General features: G+C 37.9%; 2 protein-coding genes across 9 annotated transcripts; both read left to right on the forward strand.

Annotated features, from left to right (window-relative positions):
• The first annotated feature begins 7,121 nt into the window (after window positions 1–7,121).
• Window positions 7,122–9,628, forward strand: LOC133713469 (uncharacterized). Of its 6 annotated transcripts, none has more exons than XR_009848032.1 (5): window positions 7,122–7,299; window positions 7,480–7,608; window positions 7,760–8,395; window positions 8,699–8,779; window positions 9,232–9,628. XR_009848032.1 is itself a non-coding variant. In XM_062139508.1 (4 exons), exons 1-4 carry the CDS (start codon window positions 7,164–7,166, stop codon window positions 9,252–9,254), a joined length of 369 nt encoding a protein of 122 aa, XP_061995492.1. In that variant the 5' UTR covers window positions 7,122–7,163; the 3' UTR covers window positions 9,255–9,628. The 6 variants fall into 6 exon arrangements, 3 of the variants coding, with proteins under 3 accessions (XP_061995492.1, XP_061995494.1, XP_061995491.1); XR_009848031.1 differs by lacking the exon at window positions 7,760–8,395 and adding an exon at window positions 8,890–9,037; XR_009848033.1 differs by lacking the exon at window positions 9,232–9,628 and adding an exon at window positions 8,890–9,059.
• Window positions 9,629–12,448: 2,820 nt separating this feature from the next.
• Window positions 12,449–20,314, forward strand: LOC133717863 (uncharacterized). Of its 3 annotated transcripts, XR_009849983.1 has the most exons (5): window positions 12,449–12,901; window positions 13,446–13,522; window positions 15,067–18,519; window positions 19,031–19,107; window positions 19,961–20,314. XR_009849983.1 is itself a non-coding variant. In XM_062144604.1 (3 exons), the coding sequence occupies exon 3, from the start codon at window positions 15,070–15,072 to the stop codon at window positions 16,009–16,011; it is 942 nt and encodes a 313-aa protein (XP_062000588.1). In that variant the 5' UTR covers window positions 12,449–12,901; window positions 13,446–13,522; window positions 15,067–15,069; the 3' UTR covers window positions 16,012–18,853. The 3 variants fall into 3 exon arrangements, 1 of the variants encoding a protein (XP_062000588.1); XM_062144604.1 differs by lacking the exons at window positions 19,031–19,107; window positions 19,961–20,314 and having other exon boundaries at window positions 15,067–18,853; XR_009849984.1 differs by lacking the exons at window positions 12,449–12,901; window positions 13,446–13,522 and having other exon boundaries at window positions 13,929–18,519.
• The last annotated feature ends 3,479 nt before the right edge of the window (window positions 20,315–23,793 follow it).

A 23,793-nucleotide genomic window follows, 5' to 3' on the forward strand; every position in this document is an offset into this window, starting at 1 on the left:
TTAAAAGAAAGACGTTTGTCCATATCACTATAACTTGTCATCAATATCTTCTTCTTTTTTGGTCATATTGTCATCAATATCTAGAGCCATGTCTGACCCGACTTTTATGGACCTAATAATCTAATATATCCACTTGCATGCATGCATGAATCTCCTTTGTTATTTTTTTATTTTTTATTTTTTTCCCTTCATTTGTCAAGATGCACGCATGAATTAACAGTGGGTATAATGCATCGGAAACAAACAATCTGAAAAGATGGCGCATGACTGCTTAGCTGGCTCTTGATGCCGCCATCGTCTGTCTCCCTGTCTCTGTGAGAGCAAGTTCACCTGTAGTCAAGAAATGTCAAGATCGAAAAGTCAAGAATTCGACCAGTCAAGTTACTGTTTACTGCCACTGGACATGGGTTTCCACCTGTTTTTTTTCTTGACCAGTCAAGACTGTTCATTTTCACTGTTCATCGATTTTTTCTTACATAAATAAAAAACTAGGAATAAGTACAATACAATGTTATTTAGTTGTTGTACGAGAAATTCGGTTTTTAATCGATTTTTATTTTCGAAACAAACGTTATTTAGGGAGTCGTTAAAATTGACTTTTTAGGCATTCTGAATTTGGGAAAACTTTCTTCATGAAAGTTGTAGAATTCGTCGACACGATCTCGTGCATATATGGAATGCAATATTCGGAGTTCGTATGAATTTATTATGAATTTTTGAAATCTGAAAATTTTCTATAAATAGCAAAAAAAAAATTCTGTTTTGTTTCAAAGGACGAAAATTTTTCTTTTTTTCATTTCCCCCCTCCGGTTCTCTCTCTCTCGCGCGCCCCCAGACCTGGCGGGTTTCGTCCAACCCGACCCGCCTGTTTCTCCCTCCTCCGGCGTCCTCCGTCCACGGACCCAGCTCCCCCGAGGTCGCCTCACCTCTTCCGGCCGCTCCGTGGCGTCAGCCGGCCCAGACGCTGCCCCCAGGCCGAGATCGAAGCAACCCCAGGCGGAGCAAATCGTCCTCCGGCGACTGGGCTTCAGTTTCTGCTTGCTGCGGCGCCACGCGTCAGCTTCTCCTGCTTCAGTCTCTTCATCAGCGCGTCTGTTTCTCTTCTCTCTCCGCAGACGTCACCCACGTTTGGGTGTGGGCCGAGCTGGCACAGGCCTTGGCTGGGCAAGGAAAATGTCATCCTCTTGCCTTTTTTCTTGACCGAAGTCAAGAAAGTTCATCCTTTGCCCGGTCAAGCTTCTGTTGGTGGAAGAGAGTTTTTTTTCTTGCCCGGTCACCACCTCAGGAAATCCATGCTTTGCCCGGTCAAAGACGAACCGGTGGACTTGCTCTGAGGTTCAAATACTTGCCACAATGCCACCTACACATTTGACAACTGAAACATATTGCACATATATTTACTTTTCGCGTATGTTCCTGAAAAATAGTATATGGAGAAGCTATTTAGCTTTCTCGATTTCATGTTTTTTTTTTTATCATCGCCAACTTGCGTAACTCAATAATCTTATTTAAAAAAAAAAAATCTCCACAAATCCAATGATGAAGCTAAATAATGTGTGATTGGTTATTCCTAACTTCAAATACATTAATCATGAAATATCTATATCTGGCAGAGGATTTGGAACTGTGGAAACTACTCTTTTACCAGAAAAGAAAGACCTTGAAGTTGAACCCTCACCTTTCACTCTACTTCCACTACTAGCAAAATAACAATACACACGGATTTACTGTAGTTAAAAGCCACAGAAATCCGTGTGAAATAGAAATACTAACAGAAATCCGTGTGAAATGAGCATAATCGGGCCCACAATAATTTATACAATAACAATATCAACGGAAATCCGTGTGCATAAACAATAGTCACGGATATCTGTGTAAAAACAAAAACATTTTCACACGGATATCTGTGTGATAATCAATTCACACTGATTTTTGTACGTATTATAAATTAGTTTATTTCGAAATAATTAATTTTTTATGTTATGTGAATTATGGAGGGACGGATTTCCGTTACAATAAGTATTTGATACAGATATCTGTGTGAAAAGAACATAATTGAGCCCTACAGTAATTTATACAATAACAATATCTACGGAAATCCGTGTGAATAAACAATAGTAACATATGTCTGTGTAAATGATAAAATATTTTTACACGGATATCTGTGTGCAGATCAATTCACACTGATTTCTGTGTAAAAATCCGAAATTAGTTTATTTCGGGATCATTAATTTTGTTTGTTATGTGAATTACGGAGGGACAGATTTCCGTTATAATAAGTATTTGATACAGATTTCTGTGTGAAATGACTAATACACACGGATTTCCGTGTGAAAATGTTGACACAGATATCCGTGTGAAAAGAACAATGAGCTACAGAATTTCGTGTGAAAAAAGAGACTACACACAGAAATCCGTGTGAATAAACAACAGTAACTGATGTCTGTGTAAAAACTAAAACCTTTTCACACGGATATCAGTGTGCAAAGAATAATTAGCTACAAAATTCCGTATGAAAAAGTATATGTGTATATAAGGTTAACCACTTATTTGATATTGAAAGAACGGCGGATTGAGTTAATTTTTTTACACCGTACATATTAATACATTATTACCAAATACCAATATCAAATTTATCAATTTTTTATTTTTATTTTTTGGATTGCACAAAATTCTTATATGTCTACTAATGTGGTATAACTAGTTTATTAGTTATAATGAAAAGTATACCTTCTATAAGCAACAATGCGTAGAAAATAGACTTTATCAAAATAGACCGTAGGATGTTATCATGATAAGAATAAATGGTTGTGTTCAAAATTTCAGCTATTTTCGTCGTCGTTTGGGCTTCGATCTAGTAGGTCAACCCTAAACCTTAAATACTACATAAAACTAATATGCTCATCACCGCTCACTCGTAACTTATTTTTTCGATCTGTCAGCTCTCATACTTTCATGAATATGAGGTATACCAAATAATGTAAAATTTTTGAAAAGTTTATCTCCTCGTGGTTTTACTCCCCTTAGAGAAGTATAGGTGTATATAAGGTTAACCACTTTATTTAATATTGAAAGAACGGCGGATTGAGTTAATTTTTTTACACCATACCTATTAATATGCTATAAATAGATGGGTAATGTCAAATTTATCAATTTTCAATTTTTATCACATGTATGGCACAAAATTCATATATGTCTATTAATATGGTATAACTAGTTTATTAGTTATAATGAAAAGTATACATTCCATAAGCAATAATGCGTAGGAAATAGACTTTATCAAAATCGACCGTAGGATGTTATCATGATAAGAATAAATGGTTGTGTTCAAAATTTCAGCTATTTTCGTCGTCGTTTGGGTTTCGATCTAGTCGGTCAACCCTAAACTTTAAATACTACATAAAACTAATATGCTCATAACCACTCACTCGTAACTTACTTTTTTGATCTGTAAACTCTTATGCTCTCATGGGTAGAAGATATATCAACTAATGTAAAAATTTCTGAAATTTTATCTCCTCAAGGGTCGGCTCCCCTTAGGGAAGTAGAAGCGTTTAAAGGGTTGACCGGTTTTTGGTACAGACATCTGTGTGAAATAAGTAATACACACGCATTTCCGTGTGAAATGTTAACACAGAAATCCGTGTGAAAAGAACAATGAGCTACAGAATTCCGTGTGAAAAAGGAGACTACACACAGATATCCGTGTGAATAAACAACAGTAACTGATGTCTGTGTAAAAACTAAAACCTTTTCACACGGATATCCGTGTGAAAAGAACAATTAGCTACAAAATTCCGTGTGAAAAAGTATATGTGTATATATGGTTAACCACTTATTTGATATTGAAATAACGACGGATTGAGTTAATTTTTTTACACCGTACCTATTAATACGCTATAAATAGATGAGCAATGTCAAATTTATCAATTTTTTATTTTTATTTTTTGGATTGCACAAAATTCTTATATGTCTACTAATGTGGTATAACTAGTTTATTAGTTATAATGAAAAGTATACATTCCATAAGCAACAATGCGTAGGAAATAGACTTTATCAAAATCGACCGTAGGATGTTATCATGATAAGAATAAATGGTTGTGTTCAAAATTTCAATTATTTTCGTCGTCGTTTGGGTTTCGATCTAGTAGGTCAACCCTAAACCTTAAATACTACATAAAACTAATATGTTCATCACCGCTCACTCGTATCTTATTTTTTTGATCTGTAAACTCTCATGCTCTCATGGTTAGAAGCTATATCAAGTAATGTAAAAATTTCTGAAATTTTATCTCCTCGAGGGTCGGCTCCCCTTAGGGAAGTAGAAGTGTTTAAAGGGTTGACCGGTTATTGGTACAGACATCTGTGTGAAATGAGTAATACACACGGATATCTGTGTGAAATGTTAACACGGAAATCCGTGTGAAAAGAACCATTAGCTACAGAATTCCGTGTGAAAAACTCTATTAGCTACAGAATTCCGTTACAATAAGTGTTTAATACAGAATTATCTGTGAAATGAGCAACACACGAATATCTGTGAAATGTAGACACGGATATCTGTGTGAAAAGAAAAATTAGCTACTAAATTCCGTGTGAAAAAAATATAATAGAGACAGAATTCCGTGTAAACAATAATTAACATGACAATTATATATTACCGAGATAAATACACACGAAAATCAGTGGTAAATATATATGTATCTCACACGGATTTTCGTGGTAAATTTTTTCCCGCTCACTTTTTTGGAACAAATTCAATTTCCCTCCCCTAGTAGTATTACACACGGATTTCCGTGGATTTATTCCCGCTCAATATTTGGATATTCCCACGGATTACTGTGGGTGCTGTTGTAAATATTTAAATAACAATAGATGATAGCTATTGGGTTACCGAGCTAAATTCACACGGATATCTGTAGTAAATGCAAATGTATTTCACACAGATTTCCGTGTGAAATACTATAAACACACAGATTTCCGTGCATATTAATGCTGCTTAAAACCAGAAAACCAGAAACCAAAATCTAAAGCTCCGAATTCTCTCATGTCTCCCTCTCTCTCTCATCTCCTCCACCCACTGCCCCCTCCCCCACCCTCTCTCTGCTCCTTCGCCCACTGCTCTCCCTCTCTCTCATATCCCAGCTCTCTTCTCTGCCTCCCTCTCTCTCATCTCCAAACCCACCCTCTCCAGCTCTCTTGAAAACTGGAAGCTTTTTGAGCGAACTCTCCAACAATGGCGCAACCTGAGAATCATGTCGTCCTGGACCAGACGTTGAAGCCCTTTTACCAGAGGGCCTCCGAAGCCGAGGTGTCCCACTCTTTTACTTGTAGTCATATACATATTACATACAACATATTACATACAATTGCTCAAGTATGCGTTATATTTTTATTCATAGCTCAAAACCTTACTCTCTCAACTGTTACTCTCTAATAGACGGAAGTTAATGGGTTTTCACTGATTTGTACAGTTGGGTTTTTGTTGTTGTCAACAATTGCTGGTATATATGGTCTTTTGCGTTTGATTGGGTTCGTTGCTAGAATAGATTTTAATGGATAATTGGTTCATTTATCTTGATAATACTTGTTTCTAATTTTTTGTCTTTGTTTTGGTTCCTGATAGCTGAGGAAGAAGAAAAATACCAGCTTCAAAGCTATCAATATAGGGATAGAGCTGCTGATATGTTCAGGTTGATTTTTTTTTAACATGCTGTCACTATTACACACTGAAATCAGTGTGAGTTAAGAGTATAGGAATTTCACACGGAAATCCGTGTCAATTGTTATAAGTTTTGACACAGAAATCAGTGTGAGTTATATCTCACACAGAAATCCGTGTGAAATACAATTTACACATTTGACACAGAAATCCGTGTGAAATAGAGTTGTTCACACGGATTTCATTCCATTACGGTGATCTATATTTACGGAAAGATAGTGGGGCCCACGTCTAATATTCACACGGAAAAAATAATCCGTGTGAGATAGGTATGTATTTGACACAGAAATCCGTGTGAGATAGGTACGTATTTGGTACAGAAATCCGTGTGAAATAGAGTTGTTCACACGGATTGCAGCTAATTCCGGTAATTTATATTTATGGAATTATAGTGGGGCCCACGTAAGTATTTCACACGGACAACATAATCCGTGGCGGATGAGCATTACCCCCCCTCCAAACCGCACGGTAATACCAATCTGTGCGTGCACTGTGTGTAAAAGCTATCACACACTGAAATCAGTGTGAGATAGTCTTATTACCCACAGATTAAAATCCGTGGGTAATTGTTGTTTTGCTAGTAGTGTTCCTCTGTTTCATCTATCTTCAAGGGCGGAAAAACCTTTCTTATGTTTACCATCAATAGATATATAGTCACAGTATTTAGTAACTAATAATAAGAAATGGTCTTGCGCAATGACCGCTAACGAGGGGCTAATATCGCCTAATTCTCTATTTTAATTGAAAAAAAAAACTAATAATAAGAAATGATGGCTCTCCATCAGTGGTCTTCTCTCTTAGCTTTTGAAGTTGTTACGAGAATCAGAAACACCATGCCATAAGTCGGTAACTACCGCATCAACAAATAGACGTGGAAAGCCAAAGCTTATAAATGTGAATAATTAAAGAGGAATACCGTTCGCAATAAATAGGAAGATGTGTTGGGTTTACAAATACACGAGTACCCAACCGCAAGAAGATCAAGGAGAGAAATGAAGAAAGACCAAGAAACAAAGCATACGTTGTAAAAATAATCCCAGTCCACTGAATCAAGGTCGTAAAAATTCATCAAAGGGATAAACGGTAGTCTTCTACTAAAATCACATCGCATTTTGTGGAAATTGGTTTTTGATAGAGTCTAATATTGCACTACTTACCTTATCTATGATAACCTAAATTAATCAATGACTCCGATTTATTTATAACACAATTGTATGTGTATATATTTTGGCAGCTTGTGTTGTAAATAAATCGGAGTCATTGATTAATTTAGGTTATTATAGATAAGGTCGGCAGCTCGCCAGAAGAAAAAAACACGTTTCCATTTGGATTAATGTTGAATATTTTTTATCATTGGTCCGTTGAATTTTAGAGCTATAAATAGCCCTCACGGCCTCTTCAATTCTCACACACCGAGCTGAGAGTTGAGTGAGAGAACAGTATGAGTTTCAGAAATATGTTGAAAGTGAGTTTCTTAATGTTGCTTGCCATGGCTTTGGCAGCAACTAGTGTTCATGCTCGCTTAGACCTATTTGGCCAGCTGCTTACCTCCAAGAACCAACCAGAGCCTAATTCTGGTAATTAGCTAGCTAAGTAGCTATAAATTAATTAGTTCAAGTTCAAAATATACAGGTTCATATTATTAATTATTTGTCTATGTTTCTTCCTGTTGTTAAATTAGTTAAATCATATCAGAATAGACGTATATTATTTTTGTAATAAATTAACTTATATATATGTTATTGTTCAATCACAAGAATGCCAGCAAATTCCATATCTACTGTGCATCCGTATCTGTGACGCTTGCATTTGCGATAAGCGTGCTGCAGAATTTGCGGAGTGCACTTGTGCAGAGTGGAAACCGACTGCAGAACTCCAGAAATCTGGTAATCTGACCAACTTAAGAGATTATGAAATAATTTTATTGTTTTCCATCGACATTGTTGTAGTTGATATATGATAATTGATATATTGTTTCTATTATAGTTCATATGAAAAAAGATAACTGCTTTAACTCTTTTGGAATTATCCACATAGATGCAGCAAAAGCATGCATATATCAAAACAACGGGGATGCGCATATATACTTTCTTTATATACTTTAGTATATAAAAGTACATATGCTTTCTTTATCGGAGAGTTCTGGAATACGCAGGCTGTAACTTACAGCCATTGGGAGGGGCGACGTGGCGCGAGGAGAGCCACTGAATGAGTCAAAGTGGGGCTGAAGGTCATTTCGCAGCTAACGGTGCCGTTAGGGTAAAACACGTTTTACAGCCTCCTCGGTGGCGCATCAGCAACCACCACAACATGGATCCTTTCCCCTCCAAACCCCCTTGTTTCTCAGACCCAAAATCACTTTTGTTCTTTCTCTCCTCTCACCACTCGACTTCATAACCAAACCATTCCTTTTCCGCTCTTTAACCAAAATCCAATCTTTAAACACAAACCAAGCCCATAATTTTCGTGGGTTTTCCGGGAAAGCAATTTGGGTTTTTGTTTGAAGGGAAGTTAAGGATAGTTGAAAGGAAGTTAAGGGTTTTGTGAATGCAAAAGAGGATGGCGTTGATGAAGCTGAGGAGCAGAATAGAGGGGAGAGTACTATGCCGGAGCGGTTTAGGTGCTTGACCTAAGAAGCTCCTGACCCTCCTCTGAGGTGGCCTTGGTTTCTGGGTAAAATGCTTCACCATCTTTGTCTATCTTTTTTTTGTGTTTTATGAGAAATTGGTGATGATTGGAAAAGTGAGGAAAATGAAAAATTGAGTCTTTGAGCTTGTGTTGAATTGGGGTCTTGGTAGTGTGGAAATTTCATAGTATTGTTAAAACTTGTAGTTTGGTAGTACTAATTTGTTGATCTTCTGTAATTAACGTTATGTGTGGTCTTTGTGAAAATTCAAACTATTGCAATGATTTGATGAGCTGTGGCATGGTGTATTTATGTCATTGGTCATACTAAATTGATCGTTTCCTTTGCAGATGACCCAGCACAATGTTGCAGCCTTGGTGGTCGTGAAACCTGGAGAGCAAAATCCATTGCAGGAATCATAACAGAGAGAGGTACTTTTTACATTAAGGCTTCAAGGCTTCCATGTCTGAACCACTGGATATATAGCACATTGCTCATCTTGTTGGAGATTATGATAAGGGACTGTTGTCTTTAACGATAGGGTAATGTGAAACTTGTTGGGTGGAACAAGTAGGCAGCAAGCATGTTTAGAATGTTGATTATGTCTCTAAAAATATTTTGGGTAGTAGAGCCTGAGGATCAACTTGAACGAGCAAAAGACCAACATGACATCACTGCTCATATATAATGTGAGTTTGATACGGGATTTTAGTGACGGTGTACATGTTGTTGATGGTGTATATGCATATGTGCATATCCATATGTAGTTGCTAAGTATATTCATGATTAAGATTAAAGATGGTTAGATTTTTCTAGAACTGCAATTTCAGCAAGCCTGATTATATGGGATTTAAGCAATAGTGTTGTATATGGGGTTTTGCAGGAGCCATTTGTGCTGGTGTATGATTTGATTTGCTTTGAGGTGGTGGATCAAAGACATGGGATTCATATCCGTGAGATGTTTGCAGCCTGCACAATATAGAGTATGAAGATTGAGGAAAAATCATAGTTGTGATTGAGAATTTATTCCAAATGTCTTACCCGTAGGTGAAGTAGGTTTGTTCCCATTACAGTACACTGCAGATAGGAAAGAAGGGATTTCAACAAATTATGCCTAGTTGGCAGTCGGTATAGCTTTATAGGTTCAGTAACACAAATTTTACAGTGTAATAGAGGGTGTTCTTATTGCAACATAATCACACATTTCTTTTGTAGCATGTTAATTCGCCTTGGGTTATTCTTTATTCAGAGCAGTAAAAATTTTGGATTTCCTTTGAAAATATGTATTCATCTCTGGAATGATGGTCAAGATTGGTACATTCTTGTATTCGTACTCCTCTTGGTGCCCCAAGTTCCTCTTCATCTTGATGAATCCTTGGCCAATTAAGGATAGCATCATGTGCATTGATACGGGGATACCTAAACCAATTACCTTAATAGACCTTTTCTGGAACCCCGAGAACCCTAGCTGATTTACCATACCAAAACTCTTAATTGTTTGCCAAGTGAATTATGATTTTATGAGACAGAAACAAAAATACAGATTTCTCAATCTTCCTCACGAGATAAACAAGCGGATTTCTCAATCTTCCTACACTTTCTGGAAAAAAAATACTAGGGTTTTGATAGTTTCATATAAATTCAGAAAGTAGAAATTACGTCTTGAGCTGCATTTAAGTGCTGAGTGCTCGTACAACATTTGATTGAAGCTTGAGCATTTCTGATCTTTCCCCTCCAGTCTTCTGAATGTTTCATTGCACTTCCTACAAAGCCTGAAAAAAGGAGGATTTGATGGCTTACAAGGTCCGCAAGTTGACCAGATAACCAAGCTCAGAAGGAAGAGTGCCTGAAAATTGATCGAGTATTAATTAATAAATACAGCAAGTCTCTTCGGAAAATAGATCGAAGATGAACTTCATGGTAATCAATCTAACAACCCAAAATATGAGGAAAAGCCCAAAATGCAATACATCAGAGACCCAGATCCATTCATAGAAACCCAATTAACCTTAGCATATTCCAGTTCAACCCGATGTCTTTCAAGTTTCAATTAAAGACCAGCCCCAGTAACCGTTCTCTACCAGAAAATAATTGTCATAGCAATATCAGATATCTTACACCATCGATATTGCTATGGTTTCTGCAAAGGCTAAGCCTTCGGCAGCTCCTCGATATTGATTTCAGCGATCGCGACCTTCACGCTTGAATCTTGATATGGGTTCTGCAAAGGCTAGATGAAACGGGGGGCTAATGTTGGTGTTGATTTTGTGACACGTGGTGAATAGTCTACAAACTCCCTCGCCTCTTTTACCATAACGGCTCAAAGTTTTACAATAACGTTTCGTTAGTGTGAAATTACACCATGCCCCAAGTTTGAAAAAGCATGTGGATATCCTTGCTCCACGTATACTGGTTTGACCGGCTGTAACTTATAGCCTGCGCATTCCAGCCTCCCTCCTTCTTTATCAACCATACTAAATTTCTACATGTATTACTAATAACATGCGCATATATGTCGAAAAAATTGCGTACAAAATCTGACTTGGTCTCCAAACTAGTTTCGAAATCAGTGGGAGGCTTTATTTCATATCCGGAATGCATTGAAATATGTGATGAGTGTAATTTGTACATGGAGAAAGTATTGTACTAATGTGATAAAAAGATTGCTTTCAACACCAAGAAACCAGTAATTCAATATGCGGGTAACTAGTTTCAATTCGATTTTATGTTCTTATTACTTATTTGTTAGTGTTATGAGTGTGTAATTTGCACTGAACCTTATCCAATTGAGGCTGCATTATGCTATTGCGGCATGAAACGAGCAATCCAAAATCTGGGTAATTATCTTATTTATTTTAGAACGTGCTTGATTAAATTTGATTATACTGTTGATAATCATAGTTAATTGTTTATTTGTTACAGGAGATGTACGTAGGCATAGCCCTCCCAATCCAGCTTCTTGAGAACTAGCTAGCTAGCTTAGCTGCTAGCTGTTCGATCTTCCCCGAATGGTCGAGTTCAATGATTAAAAAAAAATTAAAATAAATAAATAATAATAATAAAAAAAAGCTATATATTTACTCCTTCTGATGATGCCCTAGCTAGAATTCCTTTGTGTTAAGGCTGTAGTTTCTCTGTAGATTAAGCTTGCTATGCCTATATGCATGTAAGCGGCCTTATGTTGTACGCTGCTTGTCAGTTTCGATCAGCTAGTTAGCTTGTTAAGAAATAAAGTTTACGAGCTTTAGCATTACATTGATCCTTAGTCTTTTGCGAGGCCATTGCGAAGCTGTTTCTAGCATTATTCAAATAAAGAACCTGTTTTGTTAATTGAGAAAACAATATATACATTAATAAAAACACCCATATCATTGAAAGTGTAAACTACTGATAATTTTGCATGGACGTTTACGGATTATACAAATAAATCAGAAGAAAGAAGCTCAAGCTTTTTCTCAATTATTGTTGGCAACTTAGAAGACGGTATATCTGCATACATGAATTATAGATTGATGATCACAGTCCTATTATCAGAGTTAAAAAGAGACCCATTACTACTCATTACAACTTCATACTAATATTTGTACCATTGCGTTATTGATTATTTATCAAGGTATGCTTAGGTCCAGTTTGGCATAGTTTTTAAAGTGGAAAAGCTGTTTGACTTAAAAATTAAGTAACAAAATGTGTTTGATGAAATTTTAAAAAGTAACTAATTATTTCAAAAGTTACATAATTAGGTTGCTGCTGTAATAATCTCAATTTCTGAATTAATTTCATGTATTTTGTGTGGAATTAATAAAAGTCACATTTGCACGAATTTTAGTTTTGAATACTTGCTCTTTCGGATTTATCAAAGAATCGAAATTATTTGAAATAACAAAAAGCTCGAAACGCTCGATTTAGAAATTGACTTTTTATATGTTAGGAATTTGCAAAAACTTTCTTCACAAAAGTCGTAGAGCGCGTCGATACGAGTTCGTGCATATGTGGAACGCAAAAATCGGAGTTCGTATGAAGAAGTTATGGCCATCGGAAAATTTTCAATTTTTGATATATATAGGATATTTCCTGAAAATTCCTCATAATCCCAAAAATTTCCAAATTTGGAAATCTTCTTCTCTCCTTTCTCTCTCGGCTGAAGCCTGGAGAATCCCAGAAAGTCCTTTGACCCGACCCGGCTTTTCCACCCATTTCCGGCGTTCTCCGTCCAAGCCACCACTCACAGACCTCTTCGCCGTCACCCTCCCGACCTCCCTCTGGTGCTCGACGACGACACAAATCACTGGAAATAGGAGATCGGAGCAAGGAATCCGACCCGGTCAGATTTTCCCGATTCCGGCATCTTCACTGCCTATCCTCACGTGTACAGAATCCTCTCCTCCTGTAGATCACGCTCATATAATCCTTGAAGGACGATTCAAAGTGCGGAGCAAAAGATCAAGGGTTGAAGTTCAACGGTGGAGATCGGATCTGGAAATCAAACGGTGGAGATTGATCGAACTTGTGAGCTTGATCTAGGCTGATCTAGACCGATTCAGACTTAGCTCCAGGTACGAAAGTTGCTCCTCTCATCAATATGAACATGTTAGATGGCCTTGATTTTCCGGTTGTTGAGTTTGACCCGGCGGCGTGTGGGTCCCACGCGGGGCCACTGCCACCGGTGCGTGGCGGAGCGTCAGGCATTCTTTTTAGTTTCTGTTATCAAGGTGATCATCTACTAGTCGATACGAGAGCGTTGATATATCATAAGGTCATTTTGTGAAAAGTTGATGCATGCTAGATTAACGTAATTTTCGTTTATCTCGGTTTTTAATCCGTGAGGATCAGACTGTCCGATTGACCTGCAATTTTGATATGATGATCGTAGAAGTGTTCCGATGACTTTGTGTGGTCACGGATGAAGATCCGACTGTTGGGTTGTCATGAAATTTTGATTGGATGTTCCAAATGACGATCTGTGAAGATCTGACTGTTGGATCGTTATGTAATTTTGATAAGATGATCCTCGAGGCGATCTATGAGGATCTGGCTGTTGGATCATCGTATGATTGTGTTTTGTGATTTGTGTGCTAAGTTGCGATTGTATTTGATTAGGTGATTGACGGATTTATTTTGGGCGGACGATTGTGATTGTGATTTTGAGCTGTTAAGAAGACGCAACTGGATTAGAGGTGAGTAAATCTCACATGGTTCATTTACGAACCGAATTACTTTATTTTACATTTATTGACTAAATGAGAAAATTGTTTTATAAAAATAAATATTTGTTTTAAATAAAATGGACTTGATCGACTACGGTCCATGGGTAAGTAAAAAAAAAAGATTTTATTTATAAAAAATTGAATTTCTCGGTTTTTAGTGTATTTGAACTATAGTTGGTATTAGCAGACATCCCTGAGTGGATGGCTACGTGTATATATATATATATATATATATATATATATATATATATATATATATATATATATATATATATATTTACGTGGAAATATATATTTGGATGGTGTGACATTGAATGAAATAATTATGGTGATTGTATTGGATTATTATTTCGAGCACATATTTCTGATGAAATTACAATATGTCATGTGATTGTTGATGTTGTGGTGAGAAAGCGTAAAGGAGTCTAAGTATAACATTTGAGTCATGAGGGACTTTTAAATGTTTGAGTATAACATTTGAGTCATGTGGGACTTTTAAATGTTTCGATATACGGATCTTACGTCACAGTGGTGATAGAGACAATTATTATCGTAAGGCTGAACCTTGGCCGAGGTGACAGGTTACGATTCAGTTAGAGCTCTAGTCTGTCTGCCATCGTATGTCATGAGAGTAGCACGTGGGTTACTTGGGATCATGAATACGTATTTATTATTGAGAGAGTGTCGGTTGATGGGACATTGTTTTAGAATGGGTGGTGAAATTAGTGTTGGATGCTTTAAAATGGATTTTTGTGTTGAGGAATAAGTATGAAGAGGTTGCTTTATTATTTTGTTTTGAGTTTACTCATACGAGCTTCAAAAGCTTATCGGGTTTGTTGTTTGCAATCCCGGTGCACTATTCCATTGTGTAGGGATTAATCCTGTGTAGGGATCAGGGTGGAGATCGAGTGGTGTAATGCATTGTATTAGGTTCGAACCTAATTTTTTATTATTGTTGTTGTGTATGCTCTTATAGAGCTTTACATTTTATTTGGTGAGTTAGTGATGTAATAATTGACTCAGTGGGATTGAGATTTGTAATTTCTGTTGTTGTGTGGTTCATTTGGAAAAAATTTCCGAGTGTTATAAACAGTTTAGTTGAGTTTTCATGTTTCGGATTTGAATTTAATTATGAAAAATTCGGGGCGTGATAGTGTGGTATCAGAGCGCAAGGTAAATATTTGGTGACAATCAATACTACTCGAGTGATGGCCCGTCTGCAGCGGATCCCCATCGTATGCTTTTCGGTATTGATATAGTCATTGGGTATGTGAGAGTGTTAGGAGTTGTCTAGGACGTTAGGTCGTCTTAGGAACTTTGTGTAGTCTCGTTGAGTTGTAGTCCTTTGAGGAATGGGAACCCCAAGATAGAACTCTTGGTAGACTTAGAAAATGTTGGTTGTTGATGTGTGTCATCTTTGTATTAGTGTCTTGGGTAATACGGTTTTAGTTATGATGTATTCCCATGTTTAAGTTTTTATACAAGTGTTAATCAAGTGTTGTTATACTCTCTAGGTGATGGATCCTCAGAGAGGCAGGATCAGGGGTAGAGGCATGGTTCCCTCTCAGGAGGATAGGAATGAGGTGGTGCAACCTGTTTTGCCTGTTGTTGGGGCAGTTGATGCTACACACCTAACAAGGCTGACTAGAGAGGTCATTGGACTGGGGGCAGTGGCTTTTCAGGGTAGTACAGATTACTTGTTGGCCGATCAGTGGATCGAGAACATGGAGACCTACTATGACATGGTCGTCGGTACCGACATGGAGAAGAAGATTACAGCTATATTCCTCCTCCAGGGTGAAGCAGGAAGGTGGTGGGATTTTGTACTAAGGACTAGGGATATATCGACCATGACTTGGGAGGGTTTTGTAGAACTCTTTCGGGACATGTACATTCCCGCTTCAGGGAGGGAGAAATTGGGGATTGACTTCATTTCTCTAATTCAGGGGACTATGAGTGTCGAGGAGTACGAGGCCCGGTTCTCACAGTTGTACCGATTTGTTAGGCCGATGGAGTCAGTGTCTTTAGCTCGGAAGTTCCAGCGGGGACTGAACCTGGTCATCAGAGAGAGGGTGGCTCCTTTTAAGTTGCCTACTGTAGCACTTATCTTTACTAGTGCTTTGGCATTTGAGCAGGAACTTCTGACTTCGCAAAGTAAGATGACAACTATAAGGGATTTTCGAGGGAAGGGAAAGGCAGTTATTGAAAGCAGTAGTGCATCAGATACTCAGGGCGAGTCTTGGAAAAGGCGGAGGACTCATCAGCAGGCCCCAGTTGGAGTCACAGCAGAACCTGTTAGGGCTGTACCTATTAAGCAAGGTATGTCATTGACATGTTACAACTGCGGAGTTGTGGGCCATCTAGCCAGTGCGTGCTCGAAGCAGAAGAGCAGAGTATGTTTTAGATGCCGTCAGACAGGGCATTTAGCCAGAGAGTGTAACCGACCTCAGGATAGTTGACAGGGGACCCAGAAGAGACAACTACCTTCAGAGGCAGCATAGAGTGTTTGCTATGGGTCAGCAGAGTCCAAGTGTGAAAGGCACCTCATCAGCCTTCATTTCAGGTTAATGTAATGTGTGATACTAGTGTATTTCGTGCTTTTATGTTTGAGTTGTTTGTGTAATTTTGATGTGTGGAAGACTTGTTTTGACATTGTGAAATGATGACTGTAACAGAATGTTGTAATTTTGATTTGAGTTGAAAGGAAGGTTTTTTTTTTTTTTTTTCCAAATTCTTGTGATGCTAACTAGGTTAGGAAGTAAGGAATACTAAAATTAAATTCATAACTACTGATTTGAGTGTTGAAGGTCCTTCTGAGTGGACAATTGGATCGGATGGTGGGTTGAGATTAAGATCAAGATTGTATGTTCCAAGTAGTGATAATCTCAAGGAGGAAGTCATGCGGGAATCACATCGATCTCGATACACTGTACATCCAGGGAGCACCAAGATTATATGGATCTACAAAGACAGTTTTGGTGGAATGGGATGAAGAAAGATGTGGCAGAGTATGTGTCTAAGTGTCTTACCTGCTAACAAGTGAAGGCAGAACATCAGAGACCTGCAGGTATGTTGAAACCATTACCAATCCTTGTGTGGAAATGGGAACAGATCTCTATGGACTTTGTGACTGGATTACCTAGGTCCAGGCAAAGTCATGATTCGATATGGGTGATTGTTGACCGTTTGACAAAGTCAGCACATCTTCTTCCTATGTCAAAGACATACTCGGGTGATGCCTTGTGCAAGTTGTGTGTTAATGAGATAGTAAAGCTTCATGGTGTGCCTGTATCGATTGTTTCAGATCAGGATGCTCGATTCACTTCGAAATTCTGGGGTAGATTCCATAAGGCATTTGGAACATCCTTATCTATGAGTACAGCTTTTCATCCATAGACAGATGGGCAGACTGAAAGAGTAAATCAGGTGATGGAGGATATGTTGAGAGCTTGTGTCTTGGACTTCAAGGGAAGTTGGGCGGACCATCTACCGTTGGTGGAGTTCACCTACAACAACAGTTATCACTCCAGTATCGGCATGGCTCCATATGAGGCTCTTTATGGTAGGCCATGTAGAACTCCTATCTGTTGGGCGGAAATTGGAGATAAAGAGTTCTTGGGTCCTGAGATTGTCCAGGAGATTACCTAAAAGATCACTATTATCCGGGATAGGATCCGAACAACACAGAGTAGATAGAAGAGCTATGCTGATTTAAAGAGAAGACATGTTGAGTTTGAAGAGGGTGACCATGTGTTCTTGAAGGTCTCGCCAATGAAAGGCGTGGTGAGATTCAGCAAGAAGGGAAAGTTAGCACCAAGGTATGTTGGGCCTTTTGAGATACTAGAAAAGAGAATTGGCATACCGGCTTGCCTTACCACCTAGTATGTCTGGTGTACACAATGTCTTCCATGTGTCTATGCTCAGGAAGTACGTCCAAGATGAGTCCCACGTGATTGATCATGGTATTATCGAAGTCAATACGGATGTGACTTTTGTGGTGGAACCTGACTTAGTGAAAGTGTTGTGGAGTCATCATGATGAGGGTGATGCCTCATGGGAATTGGAGACGGACTTGAGAGCTAAATATCCACAGTTGTTTATCGATGAATGTGCTTGAATTTCGGGACGAAATTCCTTTAAGGGAGGTAGATTGTAATAACCTCAATTTCTAAATTAATTTCATGTATTTTGTGTGAAATTAATAAAAGTCTCATTTGCACGAATTTTAGTTTCGAATACTTGCTCTTTCGGATTTATCAAAGAATCGAAATTATTTGAAATAACAAAAACCTCGAAACGCTCGATTTAGAAATTGACTTTTTATACGTTAGGAATCTGCAAAAACTTCCTTCACGAAAGTTGTAGAGCGCGTCGATACGAGTTTGTGCATATGCGGAACGAAAAAATCAGAGTTCGTACGAAGAAGTTATGACCGTCGGAAAATTTTCCATTTTTGGTATATATAGGATATTTTCGGAAAATTCTTCATAATCCCAAAAATTTCCAAATTTGGAAATTTTCTTCTCTCCTTTCTCTCTCGGCTGAAGCCTAGAGAATCCCATAAAGTCCTTCGACCCGACTCGGACCCGCGCGACCCGACCCGGCTTTTCCTCCCATTTCCAGCGTTCTCCGGCCAAGCCACCACCACAGACCTCTTCGCCGTCACCTCCCCGACCTCCCTCTGGTGCTCGACGACGACAACAATCACCAGAAATAGGAGATCGGAGCAAGGAATCCGACCCGGTCAGATTTTCCCGATTCTGGCATCTTCTCGGCCGATCCTCACGTGTACAGAATCCTCTAAATCACGCTCATATAAGCCTTGAAGGACGATTCAAAGTGTGGAGCAAAAGATCAAGGGTTGAAGTTCAACGGTGGAGATCGGATATGGAAATCAGACGGTGGAGATTGATCGAACTTGTGAGCTTGATCTAGGCTGATCTAGACCGATTCAGACTTAGCTCCAGGTACGAAAGTTGCTCCTCTCATCAATATGAACATGTTAGATGGCCTTGATTTTCCGGTTGTTAAGTTTGACAAGGCGGCGCGTGGGACACCGGCGCGTGGCGGCGCATCCAGCATTTTTTTTAGTTTCTGTTATCAAGGTGATCATCTACTCGTTGATACGAGCGCGTTGATATATCATAAGGTCATTTTGTGAAAAGTTGATGCATGCTAGATTTACATAATTTTCGTTTATCTCGGTTTTCGATCCGTGAGGATCAGACCGTCCGATTGACCTACAATTTAGATATGATGATCGTAGAAGTGTTTTGATGACTTTGTGTGGTCACGGATGAAGATCCGTGAAATTTTGATAGGATGATCTAAATGATGATCTGTGAAGATCCGACCGTTGGATCGTTATGTAATTTTGATAAGATGATCCTCAAGGCGAGTTGTGAGGATCTAACTGCTGGATCATCGTATGATTGTGTTTTGTGATTGGTGTGCTAAGTTGAGATCGTATTTGATTAGGTGATTGACGGATTTATTTTGGGCGAACGATTGTGATTGTGATTTTGAGCTGTTAAGAAGACGCAGCTGGATTAGAGGTGAGTAAATCTCACATGGTTCATTTACGAACCGAATTATTTTATTTTACATTTATTGACTAAATGAGAAAATTGTTTTATAAAAATAAATATTTGTTTTAAATAAAATGGACTTGATCGACTACGGTCCATGGGTAAGTAAAAAAACAAGATTTTATTTATAAAAAAATGAATTTCTTGGTTTTTAATGCATGTGAACTATAGTTGGTATTAGCAGACATCCCTGAGTGGATGGCTACGTATATATATATATATATATATATATTTACGTGGAAATATATATTTGGATGGTGTGACATTGAATGAAATAATTATGGTGATTGTATTGGATTATTATTTCGAGCACATATTTCCGATGAAATTACAATATATCATGTGATTGTTGATGTTGTGGTGAGAAAGCATAAAGGAGTCTAAGTATAACATTTGAGTCATGAGGGACTTTTAAATGTTTGAGTATAACATTTGAGTCATGTGGGACTTTTAAATGTTTCGATCTACGGATCTTACGTCACAGTGGTGGCAGAGACAATTATTATCGTAAGGCTGAACCTTGGCCGAGGTGACAGGTTACGATTCAGTTAGAGCTCTAGTTTGTCTGCCATCATATGTCATGAGAGTAGCACGTAGGTTACTTGGGATCATGAATACGTATTTATTATTGAGAGAGTGTCGGTTAATGGGACATTGTTTTAGAATGGGTGGTGAAATTAGTGTTGGATGATTTAAAATTGATTTTTGTGTTGAGGAATAAGTATGAAGAGGTTGCTTTATTATTTTGTTTTGAGTTTACTCATACGAGCTTCAAAAGCTTATTGGGTTTGTTGTTTGAAATCCTGGTGCACTATTCTAGGTGAAAGGATTAATCCTGCAGGTCAGGACGATCAGGGTGGAGATCGAGTGGTGTAATGCATTGTACTAGGTTCAAATCTAATTGTTTTGTTATTGCTGTTGTGTATGCTCTTATAGAGCTTTACATTTTATTTGGTGAGTTGGTGATGTAATAATTGACTAAGTGGGATTGAGATTTGTAATTTTTGTTGTTGTTGTGTGGTTCATTTGGAAAAAATCTCCGAGTGTTATAAACAGGTTAGTTGAGTTTTCATGTTTCGGATTTGAATTTAATTATGAAAAATTCGGGGCATGACAGCTGCTTACAGAAATTGGTAAAAACCTGCTTTCATAAGCTAAAAACTATAACTGCTTAAGGTTTAAGCTAAACTATCACAAACAAGGGCTTAGCTTGGGTCTGCCTGTGCTCAGTGTGTTAGATCCATTATGTTTAGTTCAAGTTACTACCATGCTAAAACAGCTTGCAGGGTTATGTTAATTAGCCAAATTCAAGCTTCTTGGTATGACGCCTGACTACTTGTTGCCTTTAAATGAATTTTTGAATATGAGATGAAGTTGGATAGTCTTGTTCTGTTTTTTATGTAATTAAGCTGTGGGAAAGCGCATGGAGTTGAGATTTTAATTTCATTATATTGATATGGTTTTTAATCAAGATTAATATTCAAGATTAAGTTGATTCTTCTTTATCCCCAAATATGTGAAAATATGTAAGCAAAGCAAATAAAATCTATAAAAACAACATGTTTTGATACCAACTTATCTCTTATTCTTATACCCAGTACCCAAATTTCATTCCAGTATATTTTACAGAGGTTGATTGATAATATTATAGACCATCAAGCACTCGTCGTACTCTTTCACTCCGTACCCCTCCTCGCCGGCGAACAAAGGAGGCCATCGCATCTCTTGATTCATGGAGAAATCAATTACACGAACTCACTTCTTACTTGAAACCCTTCAAGAATGGCTTGCTTCATTTCAGAACGGTCCCCTTCTCGACGGAGATCGCCAAAGGGGAGATCAATCGTGAGGCGTTGATGCGGTGGAAGCAGCGGAAGATCTGGGTGGGGGAGTTGGGGATCCGGGTCCAGGTCGGGTTGGGCTTGGGGGAGATGAGGTTGTGGAGAGACTTGAGAATGTAGCGGAGGGCGGAGGCGAGAAGATTGAAAATAGGGCTGGGATTTTAGACCCGAAAAACCGAGAAACGGGTCCGAACCGACCAGTTTGGGTCGGTTTTTTCTTTTAATTTAGGTTTTTTTTCCGGTTCGGTTCTCTTTTGATAATAACCGGTTCGGTTTCGGTTCCTATATTTAACTTTTGTCTTTACCCGAACCGAGGTGTTTTTCTCTTTGTTCGGAGTCATAATTCCCTCTACTGCTATCCTCTTATGCCCATGTGCCATGATTTCTTTAACCTACCTACCTACCCCATCCACATCACTTTCTTTTTCTATGCCGCACAAACCCACTCCTTTCTATAATTAAACATTTTAAATTTCTTTTTCTATGCCGCACAAACCCCTCCCTTCTATAATTAAACATTTTAAACTTATATATCCTCCCACTTTCTTCTCCCACTCATCCTCCCACTTCCATGTATCATTAGTATATTGATTTTTTTTGACGAGATAGTATATTGATTGGACTATGAAGTCCTAGTTCTGGCGCGTCACATGCTTTGTGGTCTGTAGCTGTTCTTCCTTCTTCCTTCTTTTTTAAAAGCTGCAAACCCATAAAATTAAAACCCAGTTCATCTTAGACTCGGTGCTTCGAAATCTCATTCCCGATCTCTACCATTTCTAGTCCCAGCTTCTCAGTTCAGATCTTCTCCAATTTCTCAAGCGTAGCCGGAAGCCCTAAGCCCTATCCCCTATCATCGTAACTGTTCTTCCTTCTTCCTTGTTGAAAACCCAGAAAACTCAGTTCATCTGTGGGTCTGTGCTTCGAACCCCACTCCGAACGAGGAACTGAAAAACCGAGGAACCGACCTGAGCATGGTCGGTTCGGTTCTACCCAAGGACTAAAAAATCGAAATTTTCGGCGATATTTCGTCGAAATTTTCGGTTTTTTCACTTGTCGAAATTTCCGTAACCTTCCGTGTAGATTTCGACGGATATTTTGGAAATTTTTCGAAATTTCCGGAAATATCGCGATTTTGGCGATATTTTGCGAAATTTTGGGTATTTTTTTGGAACCTTCAAAGGATATTTTGGAAATTTCCCGAAATTTCCGGAAATATCGCTATTTTGGCGATATTTTGCTAAATTTTGGGTATTTTTTTTGGAACCTTCCGTCTCTTCCCAGTTCCCACTCTACCACTCTTTTTCCACAAGGTCACCAAGGCTCGAACCTTGGTCACTCCATTGCCCTTTGAGAGCCTTGGCCAACTTTGCTGCATACACTCATGTTATCTTTGCACCATTCTAATATATATTCATTTAGCCTACGAATCTGAAAACTTAGGTACATGTCCAATCAATAACTAACATAGAACAATCTATTACATTTTGAATTTTATTTACCAAATTTTCAAAAAATTTACAACAACATTTCAATTTTGAACTTCTATAAATAGGGTTTAGGGTTCCACTCGTTCCTTGCACCGAAAGAACAAAGTTTCTTTCTTCTTTCTTCTTTCTTTTACTACTTCTTCACTCTATAATTATGGTAAGTAATAAGTTAATATTATTAACTATTTAGTTCTTATTGTTTATTCAGCATTTACAGTTTCATCTTAAATTATTACAAATTACTATATAACAATGTTTATTCAAGGTTTTCTTTTCATATATAGTAGACAACTGATAAAACAAACATATCCAAAAGTTTCACTTAAAATTTCCATATTTTTCTTCAAATTTTCATCATTTTTCTTTATTTTTTATCGAAATCGATATATCCTCGATATTTCCGTCGAAATTTCCGTTTTCGGGACCATCGATATTTCCTCGAAACTCGATATTTTAGTCATTGGTTCTACCTCGGTTCTTGATCTCAAAAACAGCAAATCCGAACCGATAAGCAATAGTCGGTTCCGGTTCCGGATTTAGTACTGGAACTGCAGAACCGACCCGAGGCCAGCCCTAATTGAAAACTTTGTTGGAGTCAGAGAGGATGGAAAAAAGAAGAACATGATAGAACGGGAGTAGACTGAGCAGTGAAGGAATAAAAATTGAGAGAGAGAAAAAAATAAAAAAAGAATAGCTAAGCTTTTTGTAGATTATTGGATCCAATAATAGTCATGTGTCACAATCTTCTTTAAAACTTAGGTAGCTCAGGAGAGAGCTTTGTTCAGGAGAGGATTCGGATCCTTATGTATATATATAATTCGTTAATTTGTTCCGGCTAAGCGTCTGTAGTTTAAAATTTATCTAGTTGTTTTTATTTTGGCAACCTAAGATAGAATCAGCAAGGGCAAATATGATAATGAAATTAAGGCTTTTAATTTGGCCAAGAATAAAATCACCAAAAAAAGAAGAATGTGACAATTGTATGAATATAACCCTTCTTTTAGGTGATAGTTAGTTCATAGCTATATATGCATATTTTCTTATTGCACCAGCGAAAATGTTCACCTGGTCAGTTATTGACCAAGAAAATAATGCTCAATCACCATTGGACGTAAATCCAAGGGCAGAAAGAATTATTATTAAGTTGAGGTGAACACCACGGATTGCACCAGAGATAAATCCAAGAATTCGCAACATTCTTAGAAATTATCAAGGCTAATCAGTAAGGGCAAATATGATAATAAAATTAAGGCTTTTAATTTGGCCAAGAACAAAATCACCAACAAAGCAGAATGTGTAATAATTTGTATGAACATAACCTTCTT

Source organism: Rosa rugosa, chromosome 6 (genome assembly GCF_958449725.1).
Source record: "Rosa rugosa chromosome 6, drRosRugo1.1, whole genome shotgun sequence".
In the NCBI taxonomy this organism is placed as follows: domain Eukaryota; kingdom Viridiplantae; phylum Streptophyta; class Magnoliopsida; order Rosales; family Rosaceae; genus Rosa; species Rosa rugosa.